The following is a 23,691-nucleotide window of genomic DNA, read 5'->3' as shown; positions in this document are numbered from 1 at the left end:
CAGAGACAAGATTTATACAAGTTCTGTTCCCCTTCCCCCAAGGATGTTTCTGGACAAATTTGGTTTCAATCCATGAAGAACTCTATGACGACTAGCGATATAAAGGAAATGTTGACGGATGGACAACGGACGATGCGTCGTGACATAAGCTCACCGGCCCTTTGGGCCAGGTGAGCTAAAAACTGCCTACCATGTATAACACAGCATGCTGGGATTTTATTACAGGCAACTTTTAAACAGAAATTCACAAAAATAAAACATGACTAATATTCAATTTCTAAAAACAAAGGGACATTCATGCCATTTTAATTAACACTGATTGTAGTTAAAAAACGCTGTCATCAATTAATCTAATTGATTAGTTTAACTGACTTCCTCCTTAGTACCTTAACTATGACCTCATGCATTGATTGTTAATGATCAGACATGTAGTAATCACACCGAGAATTAACTGTACAAAGTGATAGAGACATATAAATGTAAAACTGATAAGGCACTGTCACTGGTGTTTGGGGAGGGGTGGGGGTCTGTTGGGGACCACCTCCATCTACAGTCACTGGTGTGTGGGGAGGAGTGGGGGTCTGTAGGTCACTGGTGTAGGGAGTGGTGGGGGTCTGCAGGGGACCACCTCCATCTACAGTCACTGGTGTGTGGGGAGGGGCGGGGGTCTGTAGGGGACTACCTCAATCTACAGTCACTGGTGTGTGGGGAGGATTGGGGGTCTGAAGGGGACCACTTCCATCTACAGTAACTGGTGAGTGGGGTGGGGGTCTGTAGGGGACCACCTCCATCTACAGTCACTGGTGTGTGGGGAGGGGGTCTGTAGGGGACCACCTCCATCTACAGTCACTGGTGTGTCGGGAGGATTGGGGGTCTGAAGGGGACCACTTCCATCTACAGTAACTGGTGAGTGGGGTGGGGGTCTGTAGGGGACCACCTCCATTTACAGTCACTGGTGTGTGGGGAGGGGTTGGGGTCTGTAGGGGACCGTGGGCCTCCTCTATCAAAAGTCATTGATTTGGTTATCAATTTAGTCTTCTCATTGTAACTGACATCTTTTATCTGCAGATACAATGTGATGTTTATGAGTACACTCTTTACTCTCCAGTCCCCTAAAGACACATTCAAATAGTACTTAGGACAATTTCTATATCATATGATGAAGTATTTTGAAGTGACTGAAGAGTGAAAGATACAACCTGTGAATCATGGCTGACGAGTGTCAATGCCCCGTACATATGTTGGCAGAGTCAAGGTTCAAATCTTAACAGATTAAATGTGATAAACACTTGTCAGAGCTCACATTCCAACACAAGGAAGAATGATGACCGTTACATACATCCACACACCACTATGAATAGCACTGATGTCTCCAAGTGGACAAAACGACAATGGTCAGTAATGGAGCGAGGTCAAAGGTAAAATTAACAAGTATCAAATGTCAACTATTTTGGCATTCTAACAAGTAAGGGATATGCAAACCTTTTTTTCCAAACTGAAGCAGTACTTTGGAAATTTCTTGACAATGTATAAGGATACACACTGGGAGTTACTTCCCTTTGTAAGGGAATATCATCCTTCCCAACACCATACAAAATTTCTGTATTGTTAAAAATCATTTGATGGCCTAGAAAAATTGTCTTCATCTCTATTTTCACTTCTTCAAATAAAAGTTTAAGAAGCAAAGTAAGGATATGACCATAACATAATAGGACTCACAATTCATTCCAAACCATGCATTAAATATTCAACACGATCAACTATTTAGCATCATCATAGCGATACCAAGTACTTACTTCATTACCAACTAATAGCATTTTTTTTTTAATTTCATTGAATTGTGAAAGAAATCGCTAACATCAATGTTTAAATGTAATTTTTGCAACAACATTTTCATGAAAAAATAATCAAATACTTATTATACATATTACACAATGTCTATGTTCCAATTGTTAGTCGAACAAACAGTTTTACGGAGGAATAAAAATAATGTTTTTAATTTTTTCTAATTACCAAATTAATGAATTTTTATGAAAATGTTTATAAATAAAAAAACATTCAACCAAACAGAGCTTCATTTAGCTAGCATCCAACAGAAAACCGATAAAACAGAATTTCCAACTATGTTTTTCCCAAATCATTAGTATTGAAGATTAACAGAAATTTTAACAAAGGTCAGCGTGGGGAAGCTTTACTAGTTAAGAAAATTGTAAATCTTGTGATTTTGAGCTGAATTCTCCACTCCTACAGAGGCTGACTCCAGAGAACCACCCTGTATCAGTTTATTTTACAGTGTTGGTCAACAGTGAAATTAATTTGAATTGATGATTTCCAGAAATTCGCCGATCTGGTATACTTAGTGTTTGTATCGTCATCAGTAGTGATTTTAGTTAATAATGAGGACACTGGCCATGTAACAATATAGAAATAATGGCCCTGTGGCAGCACTATATCAAACATACATGGTATAACACTGGATAGAAGTCTCTACCCGTAACAGAAGCAAGACCTGCATAATTCTGCTGGACATAAAATCAAGGCCCATAACTCCTCCAAACTCCTCAGACTCAGTCTAAAGAGCCAGCAATGCCTGGAGGAACTCCCTTGACTTTGAATCGTGGACCGTGACTGCTTGGTAGAAAACCTGGGCCCAGGAAATCTTCAATGTCTCGTAGAAATCCTGTGATAATAAAACACTGGTGACAAAGCTGATAGCTTGATACTGTTCCCTGTAGTACCATGTCTTAAACACAAAATCACAACCTCAAAATCAGGGGCTGGCAGTCCAAGCTGCAGACAGAAAACACCTCAAACCTTCTGTCTTACCAAAAATGTTTGTATGAGGTCAACTTTGCATATGTTAAATAGGAAAGGTCAAATGCATGATGATCACCATCAAGTTTGACCTTAAAAGTTTAGTCAAGGTCATCATTTGTGACCTTGACCTTCAGGTCAATGAAGCCACTACTATGAAGAATCTGTGTTGGTTGTATTAGCATTTTGAAGCAGCGTGTATACACTATCCACCTTAGATAGACCCTCAAAGAACGGTATTAAGTCCATCAGTTCAGTATCGGTCATGTCATCAAACCACGACTGTACAGGAACCTGTAAAGGCACAAATTACAATCAATAAGTAGCTACAATCAATTAGTTATCTTGTACAAATTACAATCAATAAGTAGCTACAATCAATTAGTTATCTTGTACAAATTACAATCTAAAATTGGTTACAATCACTTAGTTATCTTGTACAAATTACAATCTAAAATTAGTTACAATCACTTAGTTATCTTGTACAAATTACAATCTAAAATTAGTTACAATCAATTAGTTATCTTGTACAAATAACAATCTAAAATTAGTTACAATCACTTAGTTATCTTGTACAAATTACAATCTAAAAGTAGTTACAATCACTAAGTTATCTTGTACAAATTACAATCTAAAATTAGTTACAATCACTTAGTTCTCCTGAACAAATAACAGACAATCTAAAATTAGTTACAATCACTTAGTTATCTTGTACAAATTACAATATAAAATTAGTTAAAATCACTTAGTTATCCTGAACAAATAACAGACAATCTAAAATTAGTTACAATCACTTAATTCTCCTGAACAAATAACAATCTAAAATTAGTTAAAATCACTTAGTTATCCTGAACAAATAACAGACATTCTAAAATTAGTTACAATCACTTAGTTATCTTGTACAAATTGCAATCTAAAATTAGTTAAATCACTTAGTTATCATGAACAAATAACAGACAATCTAAAATTAGTTACAATCACTTAGTTATCTTGTACAAATTACAATCTAAAAGTAGTTACAATTACTTAGTTATCTTGTACAAATTACAATCTAAAATTAGTTACAATCAATTAGTTATCTTGTACAAATTACAATCTAAAATTAGTTGCAATCAATTAGTTATCTTGTACAAATTACAATCTAAAATTAGTTAAAATCACTTAGTTATCCTGAACAAATAACAGACAATCTAAAATTAGTTACAATCACTTAGTTCTCCTGAACAAATAACAATCTAAAATTAGTTAAAATCACTTAGTTATCCTGAACAAATAACAGACAATCTAAAATTAGTTAAAATCACTTAGTTATCCTGAACAAAATACAGACAATCTAAAAGTAGCTACAATCACTTAGTTATCCTGAACAAATAACAATCTAAAATTAGTTAAAATCACTTAGTTATCCTGAACAAATAACAGACATTCTAAAATTAGTTACAATCACTTAGTTATCTTGTACAAATTGCAATCTAAAATTAGTTAAATCACTTAGTTATCATGAACAAATAACAGACAATCTAAAATTAGTTACAATCACTTAGTTATCTTGTACAAATTACAATCTAAAAGTAGTTACAATTACTTAGTTATCTTGTACAAATTACAATCTAAAATTAGTTACAATCAATTAGTTATCTTGTACAAATTACAATCTAAAATTAGTTGCAATCAATTAGTTATCTTGTACAAATTACAATCTAAAATTAGTTAAAATCACTTAGTTATCCTGAACAAATAACAGACAATCTAAAATTAGTTACAATCACTTAGTTCTCCTGAACAAATAACAATCTAAAATTAGTTAAAATCACTTAGTTATCCTGAACAAATAACAGACAATCTAAAATTAGTTAAAATCACTTAGTTATCCTGAACAAAATACAGACAATCTAAAAGTAGCTACAATCACTTAGTTATCCTGAACAAATTACAGACAATCTTAAAGTAGTTAGAATCACTTATTTATTCTGAACAAATAACAGACAATCTAAAAGTAGCTACAATCACTTAGTTTTCCTGAACAAATTACAGACAATCTAAAAGTAGCTATTATCACTTAAGTTCTCCTGAACAAATAAAAGACAATTTAAAAGTAGTTAAAATCACTTAAGGTATCCTGAACAAATGGAATGTGAGTATATTTAGAGGCTTTTTAAAATGATAATTATGGTGAGGCCCCAATGATAATGGGATTAGTGCTGATGTACTTACAGCGTTGTCTGGATGGAAGATGTAGGATGCTGGCGAGTTGTCGATGATGACCACTTGATCTAAGTCTCTCCCCAGTCGACTCAAGTCCTAACAAAAGTATATACATACAAAGCTGCTCTTTGAAAAATATTTACATTTCTAGCAAAGATGAAAGAGCTTAAGGTTCCCCCAGCCCACCCCATACCAAGACATATTATACAAATATTTCATGGGTTACTGTGCTCTAGTTCATAATATTTAACCCGAGGTGGTGGTAATCAACAAATGTTATATTGCACGAGGCCGAAGGCCGAGTGCAATATAATATTTTTTGATTTCCACCACCGAGGGGTAAATATTATGAACTAGAGCACAGTAACCCATGGAATATTTGTTTTATTACATAATCACCAGTTTTCAGTTGAATATTGTTATTAAACGAATATGACAATCACTTAACAAAATCATCAACGCCGCACTGTACAGAAAAACTTCCTTTGAACGATCCTATTGAAGTTTGACGTATAGCACACGAACGTCAGGTTGTAACTCCGGTTTGGATGTCTTATTGTCTTCTTTAACATTATTAGACCTGCATGCAGCCTTTTAATTTAACTCATTCATCGTATCAGTCCTCTACTCGATAAACGTCTACATGACGTGCTTGATTCAAGATCCATTAAGTTAGCGCGAAATTGAGCGTGAACCTTTGTGACGTCATAATAACGTAACTCACTGTTACGCGCGATTCCTCGGAAGTTTTCTACAAAACTAGACAACAACAGCGAGGTGTTCCTAAAGCCGTGCAATATAACATCTCGAACCGTGCAATATAACGTTTCCATGGAAGCGTGCAATATAACTTCGAACTGTGCAATATAACAAGGTTTTATTGAACGGTCGGGATGATAGTTGAAAATATTATATTTCCTCATATATAGATTGGTGTAAACAAATTATGTAATAAATATATATATCACAATAGAATGTTTTTGATATTATGCTCTGGTACTTGAACGTTTAAATGCTATATAAACCATCTTTCTTTCGTGGCATTAAATTTTGCGATTTTCATCTTACACAAATCCGCAAATATCAAAAGGAGTAGATATGAAAGGACCAGTATTTGGCCTTAATTTTTAAAAAATATTAACTCTGATCCACATCAATTTCACATCAATAAATACTCTCATACTTGCCATTCAACAAAACATAACTTTTTATAACCATGTACACGATGTGCTTCACCTATGACGTCATCAAATGGATGATTTTCCTCTTCTCGCCAAATTTTGCTAGAAATTCATCATCTTTAGGTTAGAAAAGGCTTGAAATGGATTTGGCCGCCACCTTGGAGCAACTTTATATTTTGCATGGATATGCGTAAATACACTATACACAACGTGTGAAAATCTCTTTCTGCTCCACGAAGGCGGCCACATTCATTTTTAGAGAAAACCACTCAAAAAGTATGATTTTTCAAGGATTTTTGTAAAAAATTGCGAGAAACTGCATGTTGATGACGTCATAGTGAACATAATTAGCACATGCTGGATATTTTCGGGATGTAATGTGTTAGCAAATGTATTCAACTGTTATATGGCAAAATATGTTGTTCTTTACTGGAGAATTAATTTTGCGGCCATATTCGAGTCTTAACGTACCTTCTCCTTTGTGGATCAACAAATTAATTGGAAATTCCTTCATTAAACATGATGCAGATGCTTTCCGGAGATAAAATTTGGTGTATTTACTTGGATTGTAAAATTTGTAAATCACAAAAGAAAGGTGGTTTACAATGTTCATTGTTATAGTATTTTCAGAATTTTTTTTAATTTATTTTTTACAAACTGATTTTGTTAGTCTATCTTTATACATCACTAAGTGAAAGGAGTCCTGTACATATTGGTAATCAATCAGAAGTTTACCTTTACATAGTTGCCTCGGTGAAAGACACAAGATTCCCTGAAGAGTCGGGCCCGGAACACACCCCATTTATCAAGGAGGTCTGCCACAGGGTCAGCATACTACAATGTGTGATAATAAAACACGGTAAATAATTAGTATCAAAAGAGATAACAAACATATTTATTTATCGAATCAGATTGTAACAATCGGGTGTAACAGCCACTACACAGGGGCTAAAATTTTGTACCCTTTACATCTCTACACTAAATATAATCACAATGACCTTAACATAAAGTGTCCACTATACTATATCTTACACCACCAATAGCCTTACCTTGGCCAGACTTGCTGTAAACAGTACACATTCGAACATTTCACCCATTTTTTTCAGAAATTCATCTACATAAGGCCTCTTTAAGACATACACCTAAAAAAGAAGAAAACATCTTTCTTTACAAAGTATTAGACCAAACAAACCCAAAACACTTTAATTAGAAGTGTTCTCTTGTAAGCAGTTTTTTTGGAGGTCAAAGTCCAAAGGTACAATAAGAAACAGATTATGTCTGTACGACAGGACAGTGGCTTTAACTTGATTGTGGCCAAAAAAATATTGACTCTAAATTATGCGGAAACAATTGTACCAGATTCCTTTTTTACACCACATAAGCGTTTTAGTGACCAGAAGTTTCTACCACATGAGCGTTTTAGTGACCAGGAGTTTACACCACATAAGCGTTTTAGTGACCAGGAGTTTACACCACATAAGCGTTTTAGTGACCAGGAGTTTACACCACATAAGCGTTTTAGTGACCAGGAGTTTTACACTCGCCAAACCAATGTTGACGACGTCAACTGATTGATGCTATTAAGGTATTAATCCTGTTATTAGGATATTGTTTAAAAATAATCTCGGCCGCTTTAATGCTGGAAATGTTACATGTATAACACATGTGTCAACGATCAACTTTCTTTTTCTGAATTTTGACATCGAGATTTACTGTATTTTCCCTAATAAGGGCACTGGGGGCGGGTAATTGGCCCAGGGGGGGGGGGGGGGGGGGATGGGGGGGGGGGCCATTATTTGAGACCATTTTTAGATGTTTTTTTTCTTCTGAAACAGACTATAGTCATGATCATCTTGCTTTTATTTTTGTATTTTTCAGAAACTTACTATAACAAACTGAAAGATGCCCTTCCGCCGACAGAGCATAAATGATATTCATCATTGAACAATAATTTGTGTTTAATAGTGTATAGCAATAATTTGTGTTTAATCGTGTATAGATATGCCTAATTAAAACAAAAAAAATAATATAAAATAATTTATTTCGCCTTTGGTGCACGCGCAATCAGTAATTCATTTCATATAGAATATAGTGCCACAGAATTTTTTTGGGATGCAATTAATTATTTTTCAAATTTTTAAATTGCAGTAAAATTAGAAGCTCAAACTTTTCAATGGTGGTAATGGTGTAAAGTAAGTAACTTTTGCAACAGAAGAAAAATACTACATCATCTGCTCCTGTTTTTGATAGTGAAAAAATACCATTTGTCAGCGGTGGAGCATCTTTAAGGAAGTAAATATTGAAATTACATACTTATGAAACAATGTATGCACCAGAAATATTTAACTTTGGTTAAATGTGTCTGTTTCATGGAAATTTGGTATTTCATGCTAGCTTGTTTGTTAACCATGCACAAAATGGCAGACGGTGCTTTTGATGGCTACCTTCGTTTTGTAGCAGATGGGAAATACTGACGAGAGCACACAATAAAATGCTTAGAAATGATAACATTCCTGTTATTTAGGAACCTTTATCATAGATATACAGTAAGTATTCATAAAACCTGTATAGACATTGTTGTTGCCAGTTGGTCTTCATCCATACACGTGTGTGAGGCATTCAAGTGACACGTTTTGTTTTGAACATGGCGATCTTGCTGTTTCTATGCATAAACACTCGGCAAAAATGTCCAAAGTTGTCCAATGCAATAAATTTAGTTTTGATACAAGATGATACAGATATGCTTAAACTGATGTGAAACAGTATGTCATTAGCACCTGCAATGACAAATCATCACAATCTGCCACAAACATTCTATGAAATTAGTTTGTTTTTTTTCCAGCAAAAAACGTGGGGATGCCCTTATTAGAGGATGCCCTCTTAATAGGGAAAATACTGTTTGTTAAATATTTTCAATAATATTTATTGTGATTACAATTGAATGTTTGTGGTACAAACCTGGTGTACTGTTCCCTCTATCTCCACAGGAACAATAAAATCAGCATTATTTATTGGCTGAAATGATAACAAGAAATATTTATAAAGGCATATAGACTGAAAAATGTTTAACAAATTTGGGCTTATTTCACTTAACAAGTCTCATCAAACCAGTTCGTTATAAAAATTGGGATATTGGAAAGAGAATTTCCAGGAGGGAATTGACTAAAATTTGACAAAAAATCATAAAGGGGCTCATTATTGGTCCAATTATGCTCCAAGCTAGACCCTTAAAATACATAATTTTCAAGTCTAAATATACCAATAGAACATGTACATGTTTTGTATTTCACACTGTAACAGAATTGGTATTCAGTTTTAAAACTGGCGTTCTTAAGAAAGGGCTCGAATACAGATTCTATGAATACAGTGACTTGGAATTGCAGACTAGCAGACTTTGTGTCCCTGACACCCCCAAAGAGCAATCTCCAATCAAATAGCATAATCTTTCATTTTTGATACACAACATCGCGATTGGACTATTAGACATGTGTCTGACCTAATCACAGATACACAACCTCTGTCTATAAGACAGGTGTCCGACCTAATCACTGATACACAACCTCTGTCTATAAGACAGGTGTCCGACCTAATCACTGATACACAACCTCTGTCTATAAAACAGGTGTCTGACCTAATCACTGATACACAACCTCTGTCTATAAGACAGGTGTCTGACCTAATCACAGATACACAACATCTGTCTATAAGACAGGTGTCTGACCTAATCACTGATACACAACCTCGTCTATAAGACAGGTGTCTGACCTAATCACAGATACACAATATCTGTCTATAAGACAGGTGTCTGACCTAATCACAGATACACAACATCTGTCTATAAAACAGGTGTCTGACCTAATCACTGATACACAACCTCGGTCTATAAGACAGGTGTCTGACCTAATCACTGATACACAACCTCTGTCTATAAAACAGGTGTCTGACCTAATCAGAGATACACAACCTCTGTCTATAAGACAGGTGTCTGACCTAATCACTGATACACAACCTCTGTCTATAAACAGGTGTCGACCTAATCACGATACACAACCTCTGTCTATAAAACAGGTGTCTGACCTAATCACTGATACAAAACCCTCTGTCTATAAGACAGGTGTCTGACCTAATCACTGATACACAACCTCTGTCTATAAGACAGGTGTCTGACCTAATCACTGATACACAACCTCTGTCTATAAGACAGGTGTCTGACCTAATCACAGATACACAACCTCTGTCTATAAAACAGGTGTCTGACCTAATCACTGATACACAACCTCTGTCTATAAGACAGGTGTCTGACCTAATCACTGATACACAACCTCTGTCTATAAAACAGGTGTCTGACCTAATCACTGATACACAACCTCTGTCTATAAGACAGGTGTCTGACCTAATCACTGATACACAACCTCTGTCTATAAGACAGGTGTCTGACCTAATCACTGATACACAACCTCTGTCTATAAGACAGGTGTCTGACCTAATCACTGATACACAACCTCTGTCTATAAGACAGGTGTCTGACCTAATCACTGATACACAACCTCTGTCTATAAGACAGGTGTCTGACCTAATCACTGATACACAACCTCTGTCTATAAAACAGGTGTCTGACCTAATCACTGATACACAACCTCTGTCTATAAGACAGGTGTCTGACCTAATCACAGATACACAACATCTGTCTATAAAACAGGTGTCTGACCTAATCTCTGATACACAACCTCGGTCTATAAGACAGGTGTCTGACCTAATCACAGATACACAATATCTGTCTATAAGACAGGTGTCTGACCTAATCACTGATACATAACCTCGGTCTATAAGACAGGTGTCTGACCGAATCACTGACACACAACCTCTGTCTATAAGACAGGTGTCTGACCTAATCACTGATACATAACCTCTGTCTATAAGACAGGTGTCTGACCGAATCACTGATACACAACCTCTGTCTATAAGACAGGTGTCTGACCTAATCACGATACACACCTCTGTCTATAAGACAGGTGTCTGACCTAATCACTGATACACAACCTCTGTCTATAAGACAGGTGTCCTGACCTAATCACTGATACACACACCTCTGTCTATAAAACAGGTGTCTGACCTAATCACTGATACACAACCTCTGTCTATAAGACAGGTGTCTGACCTAATCACTGATACACAACCTCTGTCTATAAGACAGGTGTCTGACCTAATCACTGATACACAACCTCTGTCTATAAGACAGGTGTCTGACCTAATCACTGATACACAACCTCTGTCTATAAAGACAGGTGTCTGACCTAATCACTGATACACAACCTCTGTCTATAAGACAGGTGTCTGACCTAATCACTGATACACAACCTCTGTCTATAAGACAGGTGTCTGACCTAATCACTGATACACAACCTCGTCTATAAGACAGGTGTCTGACCTAATCACTGATACACAACCTCTGTCTATAAGACAGTGTCTGACCTAATCACTGATACACAACCTCTGTCTATAAGACAGGTGTCTGACCTAATCACTGATACACAACTCGTCTATAGACAGGTGTCTGACCTAATCACAAATACACAACACACTCTGTCTATAAGACAGGTGTCTGACCTAATCACTGATACACAACCTCTGTCTATAAGACAGGTGTCTGACCTAATCACTGATACACAACCTCTGTCTATAAGACAGGTGTCTGACCTAATCACTGATACACAACCTCTGTCTATAAGACAGGTGTCTGACCTAATCACTGATACACAACCTCTGTCTATAAGACAGGTGTCTGACCTAATCACTGATACACAACCTCTGTCTATAAGACAGGTGTCTGACCTAATCACTACAAACTCTATCACTTCCGATACACAACCTCGTCTATAAGACAGGTGTCTGACCTAATCACTGATACACAACCTCTGTCTATAAGACAGGTGTCTGACCTAATCACTGATACACAATCTCTGTCTATAAGACAGGTGTCTGACCTAATCACTGATACACAATCTCGGTCTATAAGACAGGTGTCTGACCTAATCACTGATACACAACCTCTGTCTATAAGACAGGTGTCTGACCTAATCACTGATACACAACCTCTGTCTATAAGACAGGTGTCTGACCTAATCACTGATACACAACCTCTGTCTATAAGACAGGTGTCTGACCTAATCACTGATACACAACCTCTGTCTATAAGACAGGTGTCTGACCTAATCACTGATACACAATCTCGGTCTATAAGACAGGTGTCTGACCTAATCACTGATACACAATCTCGGTCTATAAGACAGGTGTCTGACCTAATCACTGATACACAATCTCGGTCTATAAGACAGGTGTCTGACCTAATCACTGATACACAATCTCGGTCTATAAGACAGGTGTCTGACCTAATCACTGATAAGTGTCTGACCTAATCACTGATATACAACCTCGGTCTATAAGACAGGTGTCTGAACTGACCTTAAATGAGCTGTGGACTAGGGTTTCGTCTAGGTCTATAACAACACATTTTCTGTTCATGTCCTGGTGCCGCACCTGAGACAGCAGATATTTCTCTGGAGGAGCCTATAACAAAACAAGTTAAGGAGGCATATTTCAGAGGAATCATTACAGCAAAAATCTACAAAACATTTCTTCTGGAATATACAAGATGCAGCTTAATCTTATTATGCAAGCTTTTAAATCTAGACAATTAGATGTACCTTTATAGCACAGTTTACTCTGGGATGGACAAAGCTTGTACTGCCCGGTGTCCCTTTATTCATGTTTCACACTTTCAAAATATTATAGCTTTTGACATACATGAGCAACAAAAAATTGAGTTATGGTCTACGAAGGTATACAATTAAAAGGTTTGTTATGTGAATAATATAAAGAAATAATTTGATTCTGATTATTTCAGAGCTGATTTTAAAATCATATTAAGAGCCATGTCGGCTGTCACTTGTCAGGTTTTACTCACCCTCGGGTTGCCATTCTCCTCCACTACCGGCACCTGACAGTTTGTTTGAGGGTTGTTGTTATTGGTCGTACCAAAACAGCAGAAAAAAGAACTAAGGGTTGTTGTTATTGGTCGTACCAAAACAGCAGAAAAAAGAACTAAATATTCCTCGATTTCTCGGCTTCTTCATGGCATTATTATTGGCATTGTTCGCCGGCGTGCCTGAAAAGACAAATCATCTATACATTAACATCATATCATATTTACATTTTATACTACTGAAAAACAGGCTTTTCTAGCTGCTTTCTTGGTAAAAAAAAAAGGTATCCTTTGTGGGATTTTTGGACAAATTCAAACTATTTGACAATGTGAGTTAAAAATGTTGGGTTTACCATCCTGACTAGCTACATCATGTTGTTGTATATAGTTGTAAAACCATTTGACTAGTTCCTCCAACTCCTGTACAATACCACAGCAGCAGCCAGTCCTGTCCATTACTGTTTTATCCACAGAATTCTATAGCTAGCCTTGGAATTACCAATATAGATATGCTCTTGTACATGTTCATGTTAAAATGGTTAAGGTCAGGAGAGGCAGCTTCTAGCCATTGGCCTTAAGCTTCTTAAGGTAATAAGTTGACTTCCCAAGACAATATTATCAGAAATACATGAATATGATTCTCAAATGCAGAAGAAAGACGAGCGTGTACAAAGAGCTGTAGACAGATTAGACTCAGCATTATATCTTGACATTAAATAGCTGTTCAGTGGAGCACACATAGGGCATAGGCACAGCTTAACTTTAAAAGTTACAAAAATCAATAAAATCATATCTGAATTGTCCTTGCTGTCAACTGTATGTGTGAGCATTCCGACAGACCTGACCGGTGTGCACCAGTACCACATCCATCCTGACATTCGAGGCTTAAAATTAACTTGTACCAATAAGTAAGGATGATAAGTACACAATCCAGTATCTCCAGATCTCTACATTACATCCTGGACTAGTATATGATTAAGATCCAGTATCTCCAGATCTCTACATTACATCCTGGACTAGTAGACAATTAAGATCCAGTATCTCCAGATCTATACATTAACATCCTGGACTAGCTAGTACACAATTAAGATCCAGTATCTCCAGATCTCTACATTACATCCTGGACTAGTATATGATTAAGATCCAGTATCTCCAGATCTCTACATTACATCCTGGACTAGTAGACAATTAAGATCCAGTATCTCCAGATCTATACATTAACATCCTGGACTAGCTAGTACACAATTAAGATCCAGTATCTCCAGATCTCTACATTAACATCCTGGACTAGTACACTTTTAAGATCCAGTATCTCCAGATCTCTACATTACATCCTGGACTAGTAGACAATTAAGATCCAGTATCTCCAGATCTCTACATTACATCCTGGACTATTACACAATTAAGATCCAGTATCTCCAGATCTCTACATTACATCCTGGACTAGTAAACAATTAAGATCCAGTATCTCCAGATCTCTACATTACATCCTGGACTAGTACACGATTAAGATCCATTATCTCCAGATTACATTAATATCCTGGACTAGTACACGATTAAGATCCAGTATCTCCAGATTACATTAATATCCTGGACTAGTTTATGATTATAGATTCAGTATCTCCAGATTACATTAATATCCTGGACTAGTTTATGATTAAGATCCAGTATCTCCAGATTACATTAATATCCTGGACTAGTTTATGATTAAGATCCAGTATCTCCAGATTACATTAATATCCTGGACTAGTTTATGATTAAGATCCAGTATCTCCAGATCTTTACTTTAACATCCTGGACACTTTAACACCACATATTAATTCACACCAAAATTTCAATATCAGAATCTACTGCAGATCACTTGTCAAAATTTGAATGATCATTGATATCATGAACATGAAATTTACACACTGTTCATGGTAGCTAACCTACACATTATACTATATACTGTTTACAATATATCGGGAATAATGGCATTAATGCTGACCAATTGGAAAAGCTGTTACATCTGGTGTAAGACTAAGAGGCAGCCATTCAGATCTGCTGTTGTATCAGCACTATGACAAAATCTATTGACCACACTGGAGACTACAGAATGGGATCACACAAGTAAAGATTTAATATCCCCATTAATCTTTGTACAACAGCTTGATATTAGAAAACAACCTTCTTTTTCGTGTCACTGATGTGGCTAGCTCTTGTATCCGGGATACCAGTCACAACAAGCTTACACTAAAAGTGATACGGTGCAAGTAACACACGTCCCCTGCCATCAATTACATTTTCTAATCTATTTCAAGTTATTATTATTGCTTAATTAGCTATCAGTATCACTGTATGAAGTTTGAACAAATTCTGTTTATATACATGTGCTCAAGTTATCTTCGGGAAACCAAAATTTTTCCAAACTATACTTTCCCACATGCTATCATTGTATGAAGTTTGAACAAATTCTGTTTATATGTGCTCAAGCTATCTTCGGGAAACCAAAATTTTTCCAAACTATATTTTCCCACATGCTATAATTGTATGAAGTTTGAACAAATTTTGTTTATATGTGCTCAAGTTATCAATATCATCCCAAAACTAAAATTTGTGAAATAATCTATTTTTAGCAACAGTGATCTTTGAAGCTGACCTTTTGACCCCAAATTCAATCCCTAGCTGTATTTATTCATATCCTACCATTGAGTGAAGTCTGATCAAAATCTGTTAATGTTTTCTCAAGTTATCATCCGAAAACTAAAATTTATGAAATTATCAATTTTTAGAAACAGTGACCTTGTAGTTGACATTTTGAGCTATGTAACCGCATATGCTATCATTGTATGAGGTTTGAATAAATTCTGTTAATGTGTTCTATAGTTATTGCCCCGAAACTAAAATTTGTGAAATAATCTATTTTAGTAACAGCTGCAGTGACCTTTGAAAATGACCTTTTGACCCCAAATTCAATCCCAAGATGTATTTTCTCTTATGCTCACATTGTGAAGTTTGATCAAAATCCATTGATTTTTTTCTCAAGTTATTGTCTGGAAACTAATATTTTGTAAAACCATCTATTTTTAGCAGCTGTGACCTTTGTAGTTGACCTTCTGACCCCAAATTCAATCCCAAGCTGTATTTTCCAATATGCACCATTGTGTGAATTTTGATCAAAATCCATTGATTCGTTCTCAAGTTATCATCTGGAAACCAAATCCGCACTGATACTATAGTCCCCTCCGGTTTCACCGGCAAGGGATGGGACTAATAAAACTGATGGATGAAAGGGAGATAACTCTCATTATAAATCAAAAACAAGGAAAACCTTTAAAAGTTTTTAGCCAATTACTTAAAATCAAAGTGCCAAGGCCACTCATAGATGCTGTGAATGAAGGACTCAAACAAAGGAATAAAGAAATTGGTTTATCATTTATATTGAATTTAGTATACTAAGGGCGCAGTGTATTTAAGTTCAGTTCTAAAGTTACGTATATGAGTTTACTTCAATAGATTGCTCTATATTCCTAGTTTCAGTTAGTGTAATAAATAAGATAATGACCTCGAAATCTTTATTACTATCTCATCCATATACACCCTCTCCCCCCAATTCCTATACCCCTTCCAAACATAACACTCCCATCAGCTGCCCGAACCCCCTCTCCCCAATTCCTATACCCCTTCCCAACATAACACTCCCATCAGCTGCCCGAACCCTCTCACCCCAATTCCTATACCCCTTCCCAACAAAATACTCCCATCAGCTGCCCAACCCCCTCCCCCCAATTCCTATACCCCTCCCTAACATAACACTCCCATCAGCTGCCCGAACCCCCTTCCCCCAAATTCCTATACCCCTTCCCAACATAACACTACCATCAGCTGCCCGAACCCTCTCCCCCCAAATTCCTATACCCCTTTCCAACATAACACTCCCATCAGCTGCCCGAACCCTCTCCCCCCAAATTCCTATACCCCTTTCCAACTATAACACTCCCATCAGCTGCCCGAACCCCCTCCCCCCAATTCCTATACCCCTTCCCAACATAACACTCCCATCAGCTGCCCGAACCCCCTCCCCCCAATTCCTTTACCCCTCCCTAACATAACACTCCCATCAGCTGCTCGAACCCCCTCCCCCCAATTCCTATACCCCTTCCCAACATAACACTCCCATCAGCTGCCCGAACCCCCTCCCCCCAATTCCTTTACCCCTCCCTAACATAACACTCCCATCAGCTGCTCGAACCCCCTCCCCCCAATTCCTATACCCCTTCCCAACATAACACTCCCATCAGCTATCGGTTATAATTGATGTCTAATCGAAAAGACAACCGATTTCGATTAATCAATTATGATATATCAACATCGATGATTGGTATCAAAACAGGAAGTGGGAATTCTACTTTCATTTCCCTTAGAGAGTACAGAGTTTATGCCATTTTTCTCTTAAGCAATGACTTCTTACCAAACCTGCTGTTAAAACAAATATGATAACAAAATAGACATTATAAGCCTAATTAGTTTATCAGTAAAGATTGTTACAGTGACTTGAGTCATTCTGATAATAAATTACGATAAGAAACTATGCAGAATAAAGCCAGTATGAAAAAAAAATGTTTTACTATGTAATGGCAGCCATCAATACTGTTAAGTTTTGATTTCATGTAGGCCTACATTTATATTGTGTAACTCCTTTTGAATTTTAAAAGTCAATGTTATCAAAGTTTGTAAATTGACTTTGAAGATTATTATATTTTTTCTTTTTGTCAAGAATTTTGTTTATAGCTCTTTTATTGGGTAACATCATATACAACTGAAAACATGAAAAGGTTTTATAAACAGAGGGATCTTGGCGCCCACCAAAGAATGATCTATATCTAACAAAGGAAAGATGGATCTTTTCTCTACTTTTTAAACTTTTTCAAACATACTACATATAAAATTTGAGACAGATCGCTTAAGTACCTTTTGAGAAATAGCGGTAACAAACTTCAACTATCAAAATCCAAGATGACTCCTTGGCGGCCATCTTGTTGATCAATCGGACACAAACACAATATGCACAACTAGGGCCCTAGGGGAACCTACATGTGAAATTTGAGAAAGATCCATTCAATACTTTCTGAGAAATAGCGATAACAAACTTTGAATACAAGAGATCCCAGAGGGATCTTGGCGCCCACCAAAGAATGATCTATGTCTGATAATGGAAAGAGGGATCTTTTCTCTGTTTTTCAATCTGCAAACATACTACATACAAAATTTGAGACAGATCACTTCAGTACTTTCTAAGAAACAGCAGTAATAAACTTCAACTATCAAAATCCAAGATGGTGGCCATCTTGTTGATTGATCAGTCCCAAATCAAAATATACACAAGTAGGGCCCTAGGGGAACCTATATATGAAATTTGAGACAGATTCATTCAATACTTTCTGAGAAATAGCGATAACAATCTTTAACTATCAAAATCCAAGATGGCAGCCTGGCGGCCATTTTGTTGACCGATCGATCCAAAAACGCATTATGCACAACTAGAGCCCTAGAGGAACCTACATATGAAATTTGAGAAAGATCCCCTCAGTATTTTGTGAGAAATAGCGATAACAATCTTTAACTATCAAAATCCAAGATGGCTGCCTGGCGGCCATCTTGTTTTTCCGATCAGCCTCAAAATCTGTATGGCACAACTAGGGACCAAGGGTAACCTCCATGTGAAGTTTGAACAAAATCCCTTCAGTAGTTCTCAAGAAATATCGATAACAAACTTCAACTGCCAAAATCAAAGATGGCTGCCTGGCGGCCATCTTGTTTTTCCGATCAGCCTAAAAATCTGTATGGCACAAATATGGACCAAGGGGACCCTCCATGTGAAGTTTGAACAAAATCCCTGCAGCAGTTTTTAAGAAATAGTGATAACAAGCATTGTTTACGGACGGACGATGGACGACGGACTACGGACGGCGGACGACGGACGCAGGGCGATTTGAATAGCCCACCATCTGATGATGGTGGGCTAAAAAAACAACTTAAAAGACTATTTAGGGTATGTCCATTTAGGGTATGTCCAAATATGAAATTTTGATAAGTGAAATCAACAAAAATTCATGACATTGTTAAAAATACCTAACATTTTAAGGAAATTACGTAACAAAAGAGTAACCGATTAATAATAAAAAATCTATCAGTTGACACCAACCAATTTTATCCGATAATCGATAATGAAATCTAAACCAATTCCCAATACTACCCCTCCCCAACATAACACTCCCATCTGTTGCACATACCCACTTCCCCCACTCCTTTTACCCCTAGACTAGAGCTCTCTCATCACTGCTGCCTATATATCTAGCTATATACCCACTTCCCCCACTCCTTTTACCTCTAGAGCTCTCTCATCACTGCTGCCTATATATAGCTATATACCCACTTCCCCCACTCCTTTTACCTCTAGAGCTCTCTCATCACTGCTGCCTATATATAACTATATACCCACTTCCCCCACTCCTTTTACCCCTAGAGCTCCCTCATCACTGCTGCCTATATACCCACTTCCCCCACTCCTTTTACCCCTAGAGCTCCCTCATCACTGCTGCCTATATACCCACTTCCCCCACTCCTTTTACCCCTAGAGCTCCCTCATCACTGCTGCCTATATATACCCACTTCCCCCACTCCTTTTACCCCTAGAGCTCTCTCATCACTGCTGCCTATATACCCACTTCCCCCACTCCTTTTACCTCTAGAGCTCTCTCATCACTGCTGCCTATATACCCACTTCCCCCACTCCTTTTACCTCTAGAGCTCTCTCATCACTGCTGCCTATATACCCACTTCCCCCACTCCTTTTACCCCTAGAGCTCTCTCATCACTGCTGCCTATATACCAACTTCCCCCACTCCTTTTACCTCTAGAGCTCTCTCATCACTACTGCCTATATAACCACTCTCCCCACTCCTTTTATCTCTAGAGCTATAATATGCATTTGATATATATATATGCATTTACAGTTTTTCTTGCTGTCACCATAATCCTTATATATGTAGTTAATTATAGATACATGTATAAACTTTTAATTGATAAAATTTTTAAATGCATTCATGAGCACGAACTTTTGTAAATTCATATCATTTTCTGTTGGCCTGTGTGCAGTGACTGTGTACTGGGGTCTGAAGTCTTATGTGGACCAACTTCTTTTGCATCAAGCGCACCCGAGATGAGATTTCCATCTGTCAGCCCCCTAACAACATACAGAAATATTAGTCCTTTTCTGACTTTTCCTATCGATCAACCATGTGAAAGCATGGTAACTTATATGCTCTGATGTGCATATATTTACAAAGATACAAAGAAGGTCAATGCCCCTTGTGGTTTTTGGCAAAAATTAATAAAATACATGACAGTGATTTTTCAGGGTATTTTGGGGAAACAGTTTTTGACACAAATTGGGAATTTTTAAGAGCGGTTTTAGGGAAAAGTTACCCATTACTGAACATGGCTGTCATAGGTAATTAAATATTGTATAACTGTTTTATTTGATGTTACATGCTGTTTTTACATGTGTCAACAAAACAATCTTTTTTCAGGACAGCTTTTCTTATCACAGCAATTCCATTTGGGAATTTCATTGTAGTTGGGAAAAAATATAGGGGGTTAGGCATTAGGAACGACCCCAGTTATATAAGAAGAAAAATCACTGCATGTCGTCTGTTATTGTAAATTTCCTCCTTCTGGAGATTTTGGCCATATTTTAAGTCTGAAGTTTTCAGACAGCTTCAATACTGAGAAATCAGAAAAATGCATATCATCTAACTTATGCACTGAAACGAGGACATTTTTATTGGTACAATTTTGTTCTCATTTTCTGTGTCTGATCTACATGAGCCTACATCAAGGACGTATATGAGAAAGATAAGTCACACTGGGTTTTGGGGAAGTTCAACGCAGGAGCTTTTGTGTTTGTGCACTGACCGCAGGGCTGGGGAAAAGTACTCGTCCGCTCGTCTAGACGAGTGGATTTGGCCATCGGACGAGTGAATGTTGACATCACGCTTGTCCATCGGACGAGTGAAAAATTCTGACAATGACTATATGACCTACACCTTATTAATTATATCGTTTCTCGGTAAATTTATATAGGGTCTGACATTCGTAACGGTTTCTTAAAAATACGACGAAGCAATGATAAGCTTTCGTTTTCTGCATCATTCTAGGAATTCCCGACTTTCGTTTTCAATGCGCATGCGCATGTACAGCATTATAACATGAATAAATCTGAGGTCTATTGATATCGTAATCAAGAGTCTAGAGGTGTATTGAAAAACAAGATGTCACAGCGAAATTTGCTTCAGTTTTTAGCGACATTCGCCTCAAAAAAATCTTACCAGTAAGCTAATGGAGTTAAAAATAATTTATACCTACTACATTGGAAAGTAAGTTAAAATATCAACCCTTTAAAAAGATATCTTTTTTATAACACTTGCATACAAAATTGTTTGGGAATTAAATATTTTGTCGGTCTTCTTGTAAAACTGTCTGTTAGTCATGTTATCCCGAATCGGCATCAATACAGTTCTAACAATCAAATGGATATATCTAAAACCGCTGTAGGCTAATATATACAGTCACATCTACTTCTTTATCTGACAAATATTGCGGACAAGTAAAAATGTCATTCGGACGAGTAGATTGTGATGAAGCACTTGTCCGACGGACGAGTACATTTCAAAATTTTTTCGCAGCCCTGTAACCGTGATGTTCAGTGGGCGACGACTGATTTTCCTTTGACATCAGCCTTTGACTTAGCTTGCTGGTGCCAGGGTTACCGTCTTACTTTCTGAAGCAGCCCATCATTTCATGAGCTGTCATATATTTTAGGAAAAATTTAAGACACATCTTCTAAATTTTCCGTCCTTAAAGCAAGTAATAAACGTTGGTAAATTTAATAAACTTTACATTGGCATTTCGTTTGATTCGATATGACAAGCATTTGTTGAGAAAAATGGTTTTTATTCCCGGTTCATTGGTGTCTCGCCTGGTGTTTAGTAGTGTTGACAAGGACGTATAAGAGATAGTGATGAATCCTACTCACTTATAAATCCTTGACCTACATGAAGTAAATTTCAGCATAATAGCTAGCATCAATACAAATAAGAATATGATTTAAATTTTACTTTAAGGAATGTAATTACCAATGTTATAAGGAATGTAATTACCAATGTTATATATATATGGATTTTTTTTTTTTTTTTTTTAATTTAGGTAACAATGTTGATTTTTTGAAAAATATTTGGTACATATAAATTAACAGTTATACAGTACTCAATAGTACTGCATATGGACCTTCGAGATTCATAGTTCAAAGTTGAAAAAAAAGTTTTGTGCAAGACATGTACAACAAGCATTCAACTTTGGAATTTCCAAAGAGACTGTCTTCTCACAGGCAGATTGTATGAAGTAATAAACACGTGTTCATCAGACCACAGCCCAGCTGTACTAGTCTGTATGTACCCATGGTATCAGACCACAGCCAAGCTGTACTAGACTGTATGTACCCATGGTATCAGACCACAGCCCAGCTGTACTAGACTGTATGTACCCATGGTATCAGACCACAGCCCAGCTGTACTAGACTGTATGTACCCATGGTATCAGACCACAGCCCAGCTGTACTAGACTGTATGTACCCATGGTATCAGACCACAGCCCAGCTGTACTAGACTGTATGTACCCATGGTATCAGACCACAGCCCAGCTGTACTAGACTGTATGTACCCATGGTATCAGACCACAGCCCAGCTGTACTAGATTGTATGTACCCATGGTATCAGACCACAGCCCAGCTGTACTAGACTGTATGTACCCATGGTATCAGACCACAGCCCAGCTGTACTAGACTGTATGTACCCATGGTATCAGACCACAGCCCAGCTGTACTAGACTAGGGCTGTAACGAGTATCCGAGTACTCACGAATTATTGAGAAAGATCGAATACAAATATTCGTTACTCCTGATATTTGTGGATCGCGATCTTTCAAAAGCAAAAAATAATACCTTCTTTAATGCTGTCATAGCTCAAAAATGTGAAGGAATGTACACTAAAATCTGAAAATCATCGATGTTTTCACTTTGAAGTAGACCGGAAGTACACAAGAGCTGCGTGAAGTAAAGCTAGCAACATGTTATTTTCGTATCCACGCTTCGATGCAATGTTGTGAATTCTTCATAAAATAATTATGATAAAGCATAATTATTGAATTCTAGAGATGTAAGAGATTATAATCAATTTCGTTTTCATTATGGGTCGGAAATATGTAAAAATATGAATATATTTTATTAGGCTACTGAGTACTGTAGATGTTCGTAGGTGTGAACCCCATGTAAAAAACGAAAGGTAGTTATAGGCTAACTATGAGTCAAAATCATAAATCACTTACAGTACAGATTTAAACACTTTTTTTTCTTAATCTCAATGTTTTTCTGTATTTGACCAAAATGAAAGTAGCAGTGAAAATGTTTTGATA

At 36.9% G+C, this 23,691-nt stretch overlaps 1 protein-coding gene across 1 annotated transcript; it reads right to left on the bottom strand.

Moving 5' to 3' along the window:
* Positions 1–1,968: 1,968 nt before the first annotated feature.
* Positions 1,969–21,227, bottom strand: LOC138310801 (CTD small phosphatase-like protein). The gene is made up of 8 exons (XM_069252124.1): positions 21,139–21,227; positions 13,165–13,255; positions 12,663–12,767; positions 9,159–9,215; positions 7,250–7,342; positions 6,936–7,034; positions 5,029–5,115; positions 1,969–3,108 (listed from the first exon to the last, which is right to left on the bottom strand). The coding sequence occupies exons 1-8, from the start codon at positions 21,225–21,227 to the stop codon at positions 2,968–2,970; spliced, it is 762 nt and encodes a 253-aa protein (XP_069108225.1). The 3' UTR covers positions 1,969–2,967.
* Positions 21,228–23,691: the final 2,464 nt, after the last annotated feature.

Source organism: Argopecten irradians, chromosome 16, assembly GCF_041381155.1.
Source record: "Argopecten irradians isolate NY chromosome 16, Ai_NY, whole genome shotgun sequence".
Classification (NCBI taxonomy): domain Eukaryota; kingdom Metazoa; phylum Mollusca; class Bivalvia; order Pectinida; family Pectinidae; genus Argopecten; species Argopecten irradians.
This window is presented reverse-complemented; position numbering and strand designations above follow the sequence as displayed.